Genomic DNA, 12,666 nt, shown 5'->3' with positions numbered 1-12,666 from the left:
AGAAGAACAAAATAATGTAGTAACAAAAACATAAGTGGCTGCCAAAGGAAGAGAGAAAAAAAAAAGTTCCTGTAAGGGACTGAAACAATAAATCTCCTCTCTGCTGAACTCCCAAAGGGAGTGTGTGCATTTCCTCCTGTTCTTTATCAGAGCCCCTGAAATAAGTAGGAATGGGCAGTGGCTGTTCACGGTCAGCACACCTTTTCCATTTGCTAACAAGGCCCTGTCAGGCTGGGAGGGAGCTATCCCTGCCTGACTCTGGAGAGAGCAGCCACTGAGGCGACCCACAGCCACCATGAAATTGCTTCAAGTAACCATCCTTTGTCTTCTGTCCTGTCTTTATAGCAGTGACGGCACAGGTACCATTTTCTCTTATTCCTCTGGTGGTGTGGATCAGAAATATCTAGTAGAGGGCTCTTAACAGCAGTTTATCTTCAGGAAGCTTCCCCTGTAACTAAGATTCAGCAAATTAATTTGCTGAGTTGAGTGTGTGGAGTAGACTGGGAGTGCACGGAGAAGGCTCCATGAAAGGATATTTGCGTTCACTGATGGGAAATGTCTGCTGGCAGAGCGGCCTTGAAGTGTGCTTAATGGAATCATCAGAGTACTGGGAATATACAATGCCTTTGTTGAGAGTAAAAATCTGGGAATAAAATGCTGCTTAAATTGTACTATTTCTAAAAATACATGCTCTTTTCAGCTATATGTCTAGAAATAACAAGATTGTCATGTAGGGTGAAAGGCTATAATAAAAATACTGTGTTGTAGATGTTGCCCTGTATTTGTCCCATCTTCCTGCTCTAATAAATTGAGAGGTTGAATAAAGCTGCCTAGGGAAGTGAATCTTCATATCTTGAGGGCTAGGGTGGGTAAAGAGGAGAGACACTAGATTAAAGTTTATAGATGTTTGCTACAGAAATAAGCACATGTCTACACATACACACACCATATTTTGTATAACATGTTGGGGAACTTCTAGACATAAAAACCCTGCCAACTGCAGTTTCAGAAATTCAGATAAAGGACATATATGTACTTACCTAAGCCCTGACTATATTAATGATCAGTTGCAAGAAATGACTGTTTGATCTTTAACCCTTCCTGAGGGATTCACCATAAACAATTACATTCAATCAATATTTATTAGGCTTCTACCATGTGCTTAGCAGTGCAAGAAACACAAAAGTAACTGAGACATTGTCCTTCCCCACTGTGGTAAATGTACTATTGGGAGAAATAAACATATAACTCTAATACAAGGCAGATTTAATAAGTGTGAAAACCAAAGTACAAACTAGCATAAAAGAACATGGTTAGGAAACATTAATTCTGACTTGGGAGCCCTAAAAAAAAATTTAGTTCTAATTTTATTTTGCACATGCTTTTTTCAAAAGTTTGCTGCCTACAAAAGTTTGATATCACTACAATTTGCCATGATAATGTAGGAAAAAGCTCACTTCTTCTTGAACAATATGATTAATTTTTCAAAATATGTATATAAATTTAAACAAATTTCCAAACACTTTAAAACAACATATGATTACTTACCATGCATCTTGGAGTTTTCCAGAGCAAATTGCAATGGTTACTAAGGCCAGAAAAATTAACTTGCAAGAGTTACTAAGAAACTGATTTTTTTTAAATAAAGAGGTGCCACAAAAATCAGTGCACTAGCTTGTAAGTGACTGTTCAATATGCTCGGGAAAGATTGATGGGACGCTTGATGCCATGAAAATCACTGCCAACAAACACACGTCAGGTCAATATAAATTCTCAGAGTCTGACTTGGGCTGCTCACCCTTCCAAGTCCACAAGCATCAGTGAGGGTACTATTTCCTAGGCATCATTAAACTCTGAATGGTTTATATGTCCTCCTGAAAGCAAAGTAGAATAGGATCAATAGAAGCAGCCTGCAAAACCTGGCTGGAAGAAAGATGGAGAGGTGAAGGACAACCCAGAGATGACCTGGCAGATTTTTCAATTATGACCATTTGAAAAAAATACTAAGTTCCTTTAGCTCACTGTTAACCTAACCTCTCTGTCAACAGTGTCCTTTTTCTAATGAACTATTAAGCCATGTAATATAATTTCTCATTTGAGCAGAGAGAACAGTTACATAATGACTATCTCCATCAACCTCTGCCAACAACTTATCTGTTAACTTACAGCAAATTTCTGTAAAAACTACCCTATTGATCCTAGAAAAGGACACTTAAGCTCAGGAGCATAAATGGACCATCTGGGGGGTGCCTAGAAAGAACTGGAAGTGATTTTTCCATGCAGGTGTATGATTTAGTTTCACCTGGCTCTGCCCATTTTATATTTTCCTTCCCAGATACAGTGCAGGGAAATGAAGCATTTCCTAAGCTGATTTATTAAGTTCTTTCCCTAACCCTCTGTACCGGAAACACATGATTTCAAAGCTTTATGTGTTCCCCAAACTTAGAATGCTTAACATATTTCATCAGCAGAGTTGATTATTGGGGGCGAGGACATTTCATCTGTCTTAAATCACAAGTTGTCAAGAAGATTTGTGCTTTTTTGTGTAGTAATTTATTCCTAAATAATGATCTTTTAGAAAAATTGACTACTTTTCCTTTTCTTTCTGACGTTTTTGTCATTCTCAGATTTAAAGAAATACAATATAATCTTTTGTGCTCTTTGTGAAAATCAAGGGAATCTTTCTACATGGCAGTGAGTGACTTTCTATACTTGGTCGGTGGTATAATATTTTACAATCTCCAATTTGAAAAGCTGTTCAGTTCAATATGTATGGGAGTTTCCTGAAAAGGAACTGCCATTCTTTCCCTCGGATTTTGTAAATTGTATTTAAAACTGAACAGACCCCTACAGTGGCTTTTAAGTCCCTTTAGCTTCTAAGTCTAGGTGGATGAGCTTTTTACTATCAAGACTGAGAGAAGGTAAATGAAGAGGGATTCCAAAAAAAAGGAGGCCCTAGAAACAATTTACTCATCGAATGCCATTAGCTTTTTGAACTTTACATTAATTTGGGAAATATTAAAATGTTTTAAGTATTTGCAAGCAGAAACAAGTATAACTTAATTGGTATCTGAAGAATTTAGTTGCTTGGAGAAATCCATTTGTTAGTGATTAAACATTCAATTTCATGGGAAAAAATGGACTGAACACACTATAAGACAGTCACTATGTTGAAAGCTGTAGGTTTATAGAGATCAGTAAGAGTAAGCTCTTGCCCTAGAAGTGGAGGAGAGAGGAGGCTGAACCAGGTAATTAAAAGTTTGATTATATTGTAGGCCTTAAGTGGGAAATAAAGAATAATATGGATAATTCACAAGTTTAGTTTTGGGTGTGGGGACATCATAAAGCACTTCATATAAAAGTGGAAATTATGATGAACTTAGAAACTTGAAAAACAGTAGGTTATATGTGGCTGGAATTTCTTTAGTAAGAACATTAAATATATTCCAGTCTAAAAATGTAAGGAGGTCACAGGTTGGACATAGGTAAGTTTTGGGAAAGAGGTTGGAAATATAGTCTTAGGATATATTGAAAACCAGGATAAGAAATATTGACTCATATACTTAATTAGTTTAGAGCTTCTAAATGTGTTTGAGTATAGGAATTACATGACCAGAGTCATAAATTAGGAAGATCAATCCATCAGCAGGATATAGATCAGGCTATTGCAGACTGGGGAGATAAAAGTTAAAGAAAATAGGTCAAATGTTATTGCAAGTCTGAAAGTATGCCAATAAAATGGAAAGAAGGGTCTGAGGAATTGCTTCTTGTGATTTGACATATTATTGACTGACAATGAGGGACAAAGTGACTAAGATGTACAGAGAGGGTTATTTAAATACCTGAAAGTAGGGAAATAACTTGGGAACTTGAGTAGGGAAAGACAAGGAGGGAAGAAAATGATATAGTTTGTTTTGGATATGGTAAGTTTGAAATCCTAATAAGATACTCAAATAGAGACACTAATAGTGAATTGAAATCTTCCAATGGTAAATTGAAAATTCCCCTGGCTGGAGGTGATGGTGAGGGGATAAATGTTCTTTACTCTTGAATCCTAGGAATTCTTAGTCCTGCCTATATTGATTAACATAGAGAAGCACCCTCAATGGGAAGGAAGATGACAGAACAGGAGGGCAGGCAGAACCTTCTCCTGCATACACACCAAGTAGGCAACTATAGCAAATACAGCTCACCTTGAAAAGGACCTGAAGACTGAACAGACCGTTTGCACCTGGAAAAGAAGAGAAAACCACATTGAAAAGGGTAAAGGGGAAGAGCCACAATCAATGGGGATCCAAACCTTCCCCTATCCCAGCCCCCAAGTAGGAGGGAAAGGAAAGGAACAGGGAGGGGATGAATGTTAAGGAATCCAGCACACCTAGCTCTGGAGAGCTGCTCTGGGAATAGGAGCCCACAGTGCACTGGGCTTTGATGGTTAATGGAGCTGGACACCAGGAAGAGCTGGAGCACTGTGGGAGGCTGAGGCTCCTGCTGTCTGGGGGAACCAGCACACTCTGTTGGTTCTGCTAAGACCCAACACCAAAGTGGCAGGTTTAAAGATACGTCTTCAGCAATAAGTGTGCCAAAGTGGTGGGGGTTGGAAAGAATTCTCTCAGGAAAAGAATGGAAAAGCAAATGACACATTCCCAGCCCTCCCCCAATGGAACTGGTCAGATGTTTATGACAGCCAGCTCTGAAACTCTCCACCTACACAGCTGCAGTGCCCTCCTGTGCACCTGTCCCACCTGGAATGGTGTACCCAGTAGCAGTCCAACATTGCTGACTTGCCCCACCCACAATGAATCCTAGCAGAAGTACCTCACATCACAGAAAGGACATTCAGAGGCCAGCTGTGGGGATCAGCCACTGCTGGCAGACATGTAGAAAGTTTGGCTCTCCCCACATCCCAACAACAGCAACTGCAGCTCAACTACAACAGAGAACCAGGCTTTGGTGATCAGAGGGTCTGGGTCTTGAGCTTCTAGGGCTTAAAGAGAGTATCAATGAAGAGATGGAAAATATACAAAAGAGTCAATCATAGCTGAATAATAAAATAACTGAAATAAAAAAATACAATAGAGGTAATGAGTAGCAGAATACAGGAAGCAGAGGAATGAATCAGCATGATGGAAGATAAAGAACTGCAGAGTAACCAAGCTTAGGAACAGAGAGAAAAAAGAATTTCTGAAAATGAGAGGATACTAAGAGAGCTATGTAACAACTCCAAATGAAGCATCATTTGTATAAAACTCCCAGTGAAGAAAAGAGAGACAATGGGGTAGAAAGTCTATTTGAATAAATAATAGCTGAAAACTTCCCCAGTTTTGGGAAAGAAATAGAAGTCCAGATCCTGGAAGCACAAAAGGCCTTAATAAGATGAACCCCAGGAAGAAAATACCAAGACACATAATAATTAAAATGGCAAAGATTAAAGATAATGGGAGGGTCTTTAAAGCAACAAAAGAAAGGCAGTTACCTATAAGGTAAACCCCATAAGGCTGTCAGCAGATTTCTCAGCAAAAACTTTACAGGTCAGAAGGGAATGGCATGAAATACCCATAGTATTGAAAGGGGAAATAAACCTAACCAAGAATTCTTTACTCAACATAGTTATCATTCAGAATTGAAGGACAGATTAAAAGGTTCCCACATAAACAAAGATTAAAAGAATTGATCCCTACTAAACCAGTCTTACAGGGTATGTTAAAAAACTTCTTTAGAAGGAAATGTTCTTAAGTCTAAATATTTTTCACAAGTGAATATAGGCCCACAATAAAGGTAGTAGGCCAATTACAAAGCAAGTATGAAGTTCAAAAAACAAAAGTAGTAAAATCAACTACATGCAAAAATTAGTCAAGGGATACAGAAAAGATGTAAATTATGTCGTAAACATAAAGTGGAGGAGGAAGAGAATAAAAAGCAGTACTTTTAGACTGTGTTTGAAATCAAGTGACCATCAACTCAGTATAGACTGTTGTATTTAGAAAATTATCTTTGAACCTTATGGTAACCACAAAACTAAAGCCTATAATAGATGCATAAAAAATAAAAAGAAAGGAATCCAAGCATCACACTAAAGAGAGCCAACAAATCACAAAAGTATAAGAGAGGAACTGCAGAAACAATGATAAAGCAGTTATTAAAATGGCAATAAGTATATACCTATCAATAATCACCTTAAGTGTAAATGGACTGGATGCACCAATCAAAAGACATAGGGTGGTAGAATGGATGAAAAAACAATACCCTTCTATATGCTGCCTATAAGAGACTCATTTCAGACCTAAAGACACACATAAACTGAAAGTGAAGGGATAGAAAAAGATATTTCACATAAATAAAAAGTAGAACAAAGCAGGAGTAGCAATATTTATATCAGACAAAATAAACTTCAAAACAAAGAAAGTAATAAGAGATAAAAAAGGACATTATATAATGATAAAGGGATAAGTCCAACAAGAGTATATAACAATTGTAAATATATATGCACCCAACATAGGAGCACCTAAATAAATAAACCAAATACTAATAGACCTAAAGAGAGAAATAGACAGAAACGCAATAATATCAGGAGATTTTTAACACTCCATTTACATCAATGGATAGATCATCAAGACAGAAAATAAGGAAACAGTGGTATTAAGTGACACATTATTTCAGATGGACTTAACAGATAAATACAGAACACTGCACCCATAAGCAGGAAAATATACATTCTTCTCAAGTGCACATGGAAGTTTCTCCAGAATAGATTACATATTAGGGCACAAAAAAGTCTTAATAAATTCAAATACATTGAAATAGCATCAAGCATCTTTTCAGACCAAAATGGTATGAAATTAGAAATTAATTACATGAAGAAAACAAAACCCACAGACACATGGAGGCTAAACCTGTTTCTAAATAATCAATTGATCAATGAACAAATCAAAGAGGAAATAAAAACATGGAGACAAATGAAAACAGAAACACAATGGTTCCAAATATGTGGGATTCAGCAAAAGTGCTTCTAAGAGGGATGTACATAGCAATACAGGCCTACCTCAAGAAACAAGAACAATCCCAAATAAACAATCTAACCTTGCAACTAAAGGAACTAGAAGAAGAATAGAAAAGGCCAAAGTTAGTAGAAGATAGATAACAAAGATCAGAGCAGAAATAAAGAAGATGAAAACAATAGAAAAATATCAATGAAACCAAGAGCTGGTTTTTCAAGAGGATAAAAGAAATAGAAAAAGCACTAGCCAGACTTACCAAGAAAAATAAGAAAGGACACAAATAAACAACATCAGAAACAAAAAAATGAGAAATTACAAATGACCCTATACAAATTCAAAGAATATAAAAGAACTCTATGCCATGATATGCCAATAAATTATACAACCTAGAAGAAATGGACAAATTCCTAGAAACATACAGTCTTCCAAGACTGACCCAGGAAGAAAGAGAAAAATCTGAATAGACACCAATAGCAAAATTGAATTGGTAATCCCAAAACTCCTAACAAACAAAATTATAGAACCAGATGGCTTCACAGGTCAATTCTACCAAACATTTAAAGAAGAACTAATACCCATCCTTCTTAGAGTATTCAAAAAAAGTAGAAAAGGAGGGAATATTTCCAAACTCATTCTATGGATTTATTCCAAGGATACAAGGATGGTACAACATTCATAAATCAATGAATGTGGTATACCACATTAACAAAAATGAAGGATAAGAACAGTATGATCATCTCCATAGATGCTCAAAAAGCATTTGACAAAATTCAGTATCCAAAATTCAGATTACTGTCTAACACCATACAAAAAAGTAAACCCAAAATGTATTAAAAACCTAAATATAAGACATGAAACCATAAATCTCCTAGAAGAAAATATAGGCAAAAATCTCTTGAACATAAGAATGAGCGATTTTTTTCTGAATACATCTCCTCAGGGAAGGGAAACAAAAACAAAAATAAACAAGTGGGACTACATAAAATTAATAAGCTTTTGTACAAGAAAACCATCAACAACACAAAAAGGCAACCCAAGGTATGGGAGAATATATTTGCAAATGGTGTATCTGACAGGGGCTAACATCCAAAATACATAAAGAACTCATACGACTCAACACTAAAAAAAACAAAGAACCCAATTAAAAAATGGGCAGAGGACCTGAATAAACATTTTTCCAAATAAGACATGCAAATTGTCAACAGGCAAATTAAAAGGTGCTCCAAATCACTAATCATTATGGAAATGAAAATCAAAACCACAGTGAGGTATCATTTCACAACAGATAGAATGGCCACTATCCAAAAGACAAGAAATAACAAATATTGGGGAGGATATGGAGAAAAGGAAACCCTCCTATACTGTTGGTGAGAATATAAATTGGTATAGCCCCTATGGAAAACATTATGGAAAAATTCAAAGTAGAAATACCATTCTACCCAGTAATTCCACTTCTAGGAATTTACGCAAAGTAAAAAAAATATTTGATTTGAAAAATATATGCTCTCCTGTTTATTGGGGCATTATTTACAGTAGTCAAGATATAGAAGCTACCAAAGTATTCATGATGGAAAAAGAAGACTTGGTACATATATGTGGTGGAATATTATTCAGCCATAAAAAAGAAAAGAATTCTTGCCATTTGTGACAATACGGATGGACCTAGAGAATAATATGCTAAGTGAAATAAGCCAGGCAGAGAAAGAAAAATACCATATGATTTCATTTATTTGTAGAATCTTAAAACAAAACAAAGCAAACAAAATAACAATAGACTCATAGACACTGAGAAGTGACTGGTAGGTACAATGGAGGAGGGGTTAGGGTGGGTGAGTGGAGAGGGGTAGGTGGATAAAGGGGCACAAAATTCTCATCAGAATACAAGTTGGTCCTGGGGATAGTAGTAGAGCATGGAGAATATAGCCAATGATTCAGTAACATCTCTCTCTCTGTTGACAGATAGTAACTGCACTAGTTGGGATGAGGGTTTAATAATGTGCTTAACTGTTAAACCACTGTGCTGTATTCTTGAAAGCGATATAATACTGTGTGTCAACTATACTTAAAAAAAAAACATAACATAGAGAAGCAATTTCTTTCTTTTCTGGATGCCCATATATCTAACTTTCTTATGACACTTATTTTCCAGTTCTATCATAGTTATTTACGTGCATATCTTATCTCCTCTACCAGATTATAAACACCTTGAAAGTAAAGGCCATATGTATCACAATTTGTTTGTCCAATAACAGGTCAAAACATATGACATAATTAGCTAAATTAATGCATAAATGAATAACCCAGTGGCTTTCTTATATTTTTCATTTTTCATTTCTTCCTATGACAATCACTTATCAGTTTACTACCTTGTCCTTGTGAAAAAGTTATGGTCTGGTATGAATCACAAAATATAATACAGAGACAAGTGGACTACTTTGATTTGTGGCTGTGGAGAAGGGCACCAAATATGAAGAAAGGGCTTCTTATTAAATGTAAGACAATACCCAAACTCCAGCAACAGAGAAGATGATAGGGATAGACAGACAACCTAGTACCAGGTCACAGCAATTTTCTACAAATGTGGAAGAAAAAACTGCTGTTACTATCATCATTGTGTGGAGGAACAGCTAAATAGAATGGACTCAACTCTTTTTTGGGTATCAAGTACTTTATGTAATACCTTCTTATAGTTAGAAATATTCAAGGAGAAACCTCATTCTCAACCAATTTCTCAAAAATACAAAACAGCTTTTTTAAAAAACAAAGTCACAAAAAGAGAAGTTGGAAAAGTTAAATAAATAACACACATCATTAATTCATATGTTATTTTAAATAACATGTGAGTTGCTTCAGAACAAATTATTTTACTTTTTCATTCTGTTTAACTTAATCACTATCAATAGAGTTCCCTGAAATGGGTGATTTGTTATAGGAAGAGTACAGGAATGAGTAGGAAAGCAAATCCGATAGGAAAAGTATTTGGTCTCCATTTGTTTAGCTGTCTTTCTTCACTACTCATTTTTTTTAAATGATCTCTATCTAAAAGAAGAAGTAATCATTCCATAATTCTTGTTTTCAACAGATTCCTAACAGTTGTCCCTAGCAACTTCTCTGACAATTTTTTCATGTTAATTGTATATACTTAGATAATTGAAAAAAAAATGATGCACACTTGAGGGTTTCAGAAAGCTTTTATTTTACTGGGTAATTGCCCATCCTTTACTTTTCATAGATGAAATTACATTTCAGGTAAATATTTTAACATGTGAATAGTTATCTAACCCACGTAATATATTTATTTTTCTTAGTCATCCCTTTCCAACTTCCTCTTCATCTTTGACAACAATTTGAGATGCACATTTCTAAACATTGAATGTCAAAGCAGGAATTTACTCTTAAGCGACATTCAATTCCTGTTAGTAAGTGTCTGCTTTCCTGTTACTGTATTCCTGTGGGTCATTATAGCTCTATCAGGTTAAAATAATGATGCCTTTTGGGTGTTAGAAGAACCTCTTTTAGTTAGCAAACAAGATCTTTTTGTACTGTTGCACACAAGATCAGCATCAACATCGGGAACATTGGTGATGTCAATTACATCTAGCTAGGCCACTATACGGTTCCCAAAATTTGGTCAACCATAAGAAAAATATTTTTCTAAACTTGAATAGAGGTTTTATGTCTTGTAGAAAAATGTATCAGTGGAGATAATCATAACTAGTTTCCAAATAAAAGCATTAGACTCTGAGTCTTTCCTATATCCTCTCTGTCCCCATTTAGTGCAGCCATTGCTATGGCAACATGTTTTGCATGTGGGTAACCTGACCGCACCCTGTGTCATGTGAATGTGTATCTTTTGCTTTCCTGTCTGCTCTTATTCTGACCCCAAATCACATTTGACAGCAGAACCCCTTCTGGCACTGTTGTGTATCTGAACATGACATGCAGGATCACTTGCCCTCCGAGACAGTTCTTGCCCAAAAGGGCAAAAGAGCCAGTGAATAAATGCTTCCCTTCCCCATATCTGCTCCGGTGTCGTTGCTTTAGTCCTCTGCTCCTTCCCTGAGATGACTCTCCTTTACAGACTGTCTGTCCACAAGCCCTCATTTCAGGCTCTGCTTTCTGGAGAAACCCAGGATTTATTTTCTTTTTTGATGGGAACATTTTGGCTTGGATGACAGGGTATATTCTGGTATAGATTAGTTACAGTCTCTCTACTGCTCCAGTTATTATTCACTCCTTTCTTCCTCTTCACTTGTTGAAAAAGTTAAACAATATTCTAAGCAGGTCCTGTTCTAAAGCAATCATTTGCCTGTTTATGTAGTCAGTAATGAATTATATTTTGAGGTTAGTTATCCAAAATGTCAATGTCATTGATTTTATTCTTGGTGTACTGTCCATCTGAAATGTGAACTGGTTTTTGATCTGTTTAATTAGTCATATAAGGGCTTAAATCTAAATTACTTGTGTCAAAACCAGGGAATGGAGATCATAATTGGGCAGGTCCAAGTTAATCCTAGTAAGTATTGTCACATCTACTGACGTCTACCGTGTGTTGTGGCTGGCTCTTGACACACATTACTTCTGACATAACATTTTAAGGTCAGCTTTATCATTCCCATCTTACTGATTGGGAAACTGAGGCTTGGAGATACTATAAATCTATACCAGGGTTATGTGGCTTAAAATCAAGCCAGAGAATGTGGTTCTTCAAAACCTTCCCTTATAGCTTGCTACCTTCCAGTGTAATGAAACTGTAAGTTGAGCTTTTCTGATCAAAAAGAGTAGGATAGAACCTTGACACTTGAGTAATTCAGAAACACCTTACGCACCTCTAAATTGAAAACTAAGACCATGGTGTCATGAATAAACTTCTGCTTACGGATAATGATCCTCTTAATACCCTGGATTCAATTAATTATTAGAGGATGAGTTGAAAGGAGCTGTAGACATTAGCCTACCTACCCATTGTTATGTTGGTTGAATAGAAACATGCTTGACTCCCGTGCAAATGTCAGTGCAGCTACCGTGGGGCTTGAAAAAGAAGGAAAGAAGCTAAGAGGAAATAATTATTAGTGAACTAATCACTTAGTGTTAGATTTATAATTGCTCGGGAGCCAAGGCTGTCTGGGTTCAAATTCCACCTCTGCCACTTGCTCTGTGTGAACTTGAGAAAGTCACTGAACCTTCACCTAATCAGCTCTAAAATGGGATGTATAGTCCCTACCTCATAGGGTTAGTGGGAAGATCACACAAATATTATACTTAAAGTTCCTAGAATACTGCCCTGCATGTGGTAACTCATAACTTTTGCAGAGTTTGGAACTCAGAGTCCCACAGTTTATTACATCCCCTACCTTAGAAAAAAATACTTTATTTCCAAGTTGATTCCAATCCAGAATCAGCAAATATTTAAATAATTAAATGTTAGTTATTGTTAAAATTCTCACAAAATGAACTAACACTTTGTGTCAATTCTCTCAAAGTGAAAAACCAGCACAGGAAAATATTTTACAATAGGATTGACATAGACTACTAGAAATATAATTGCCAAGTTATATTTTCAATCACAATACATACAGGCACAATTTCATAAACACAGGCTGATGTATTCTCTAGGATGCCTTGTGAATTTGTAAGCTATTTCACTCATTGGGTAAACTAATCACTA

The 12,666-nt window shown here is 36.1% G+C and overlaps 1 protein-coding gene across 2 annotated transcripts in view; it reads left to right on the top strand.

The window, feature by feature from the left end:
* The first annotated feature begins 219 nt into the window (after positions 1 to 219).
* The window catches only part of EMCN (endomucin), a 104,292-nt gene continuing 91,845 nt past the window's right edge, over positions 220 to 12,666 (top strand). For both annotated transcript variants that reach the window (XM_036886903.2, XM_036886902.2), the window contains exon 1: positions 220 to 359. In XM_036886903.2, the coding sequence (XP_036742798.1) occupies positions 296 to 359 (64 nt within the window). In that variant the 5' untranslated portion in view covers positions 220 to 295. The remainder of the gene's footprint in view (positions 360 to 12,666) is intronic.

Source organism: Manis pentadactyla, chromosome 5, assembly GCF_030020395.1.
Source record: "Manis pentadactyla isolate mManPen7 chromosome 5, mManPen7.hap1, whole genome shotgun sequence".
In the NCBI taxonomy this organism is placed as follows: Eukaryota; Metazoa; Chordata; class Mammalia; order Pholidota; family Manidae; genus Manis; species Manis pentadactyla.
Note: the sequence above shows the minus strand (reverse complement) of the source record. Positions and strands in the feature narration are given on the sequence as shown.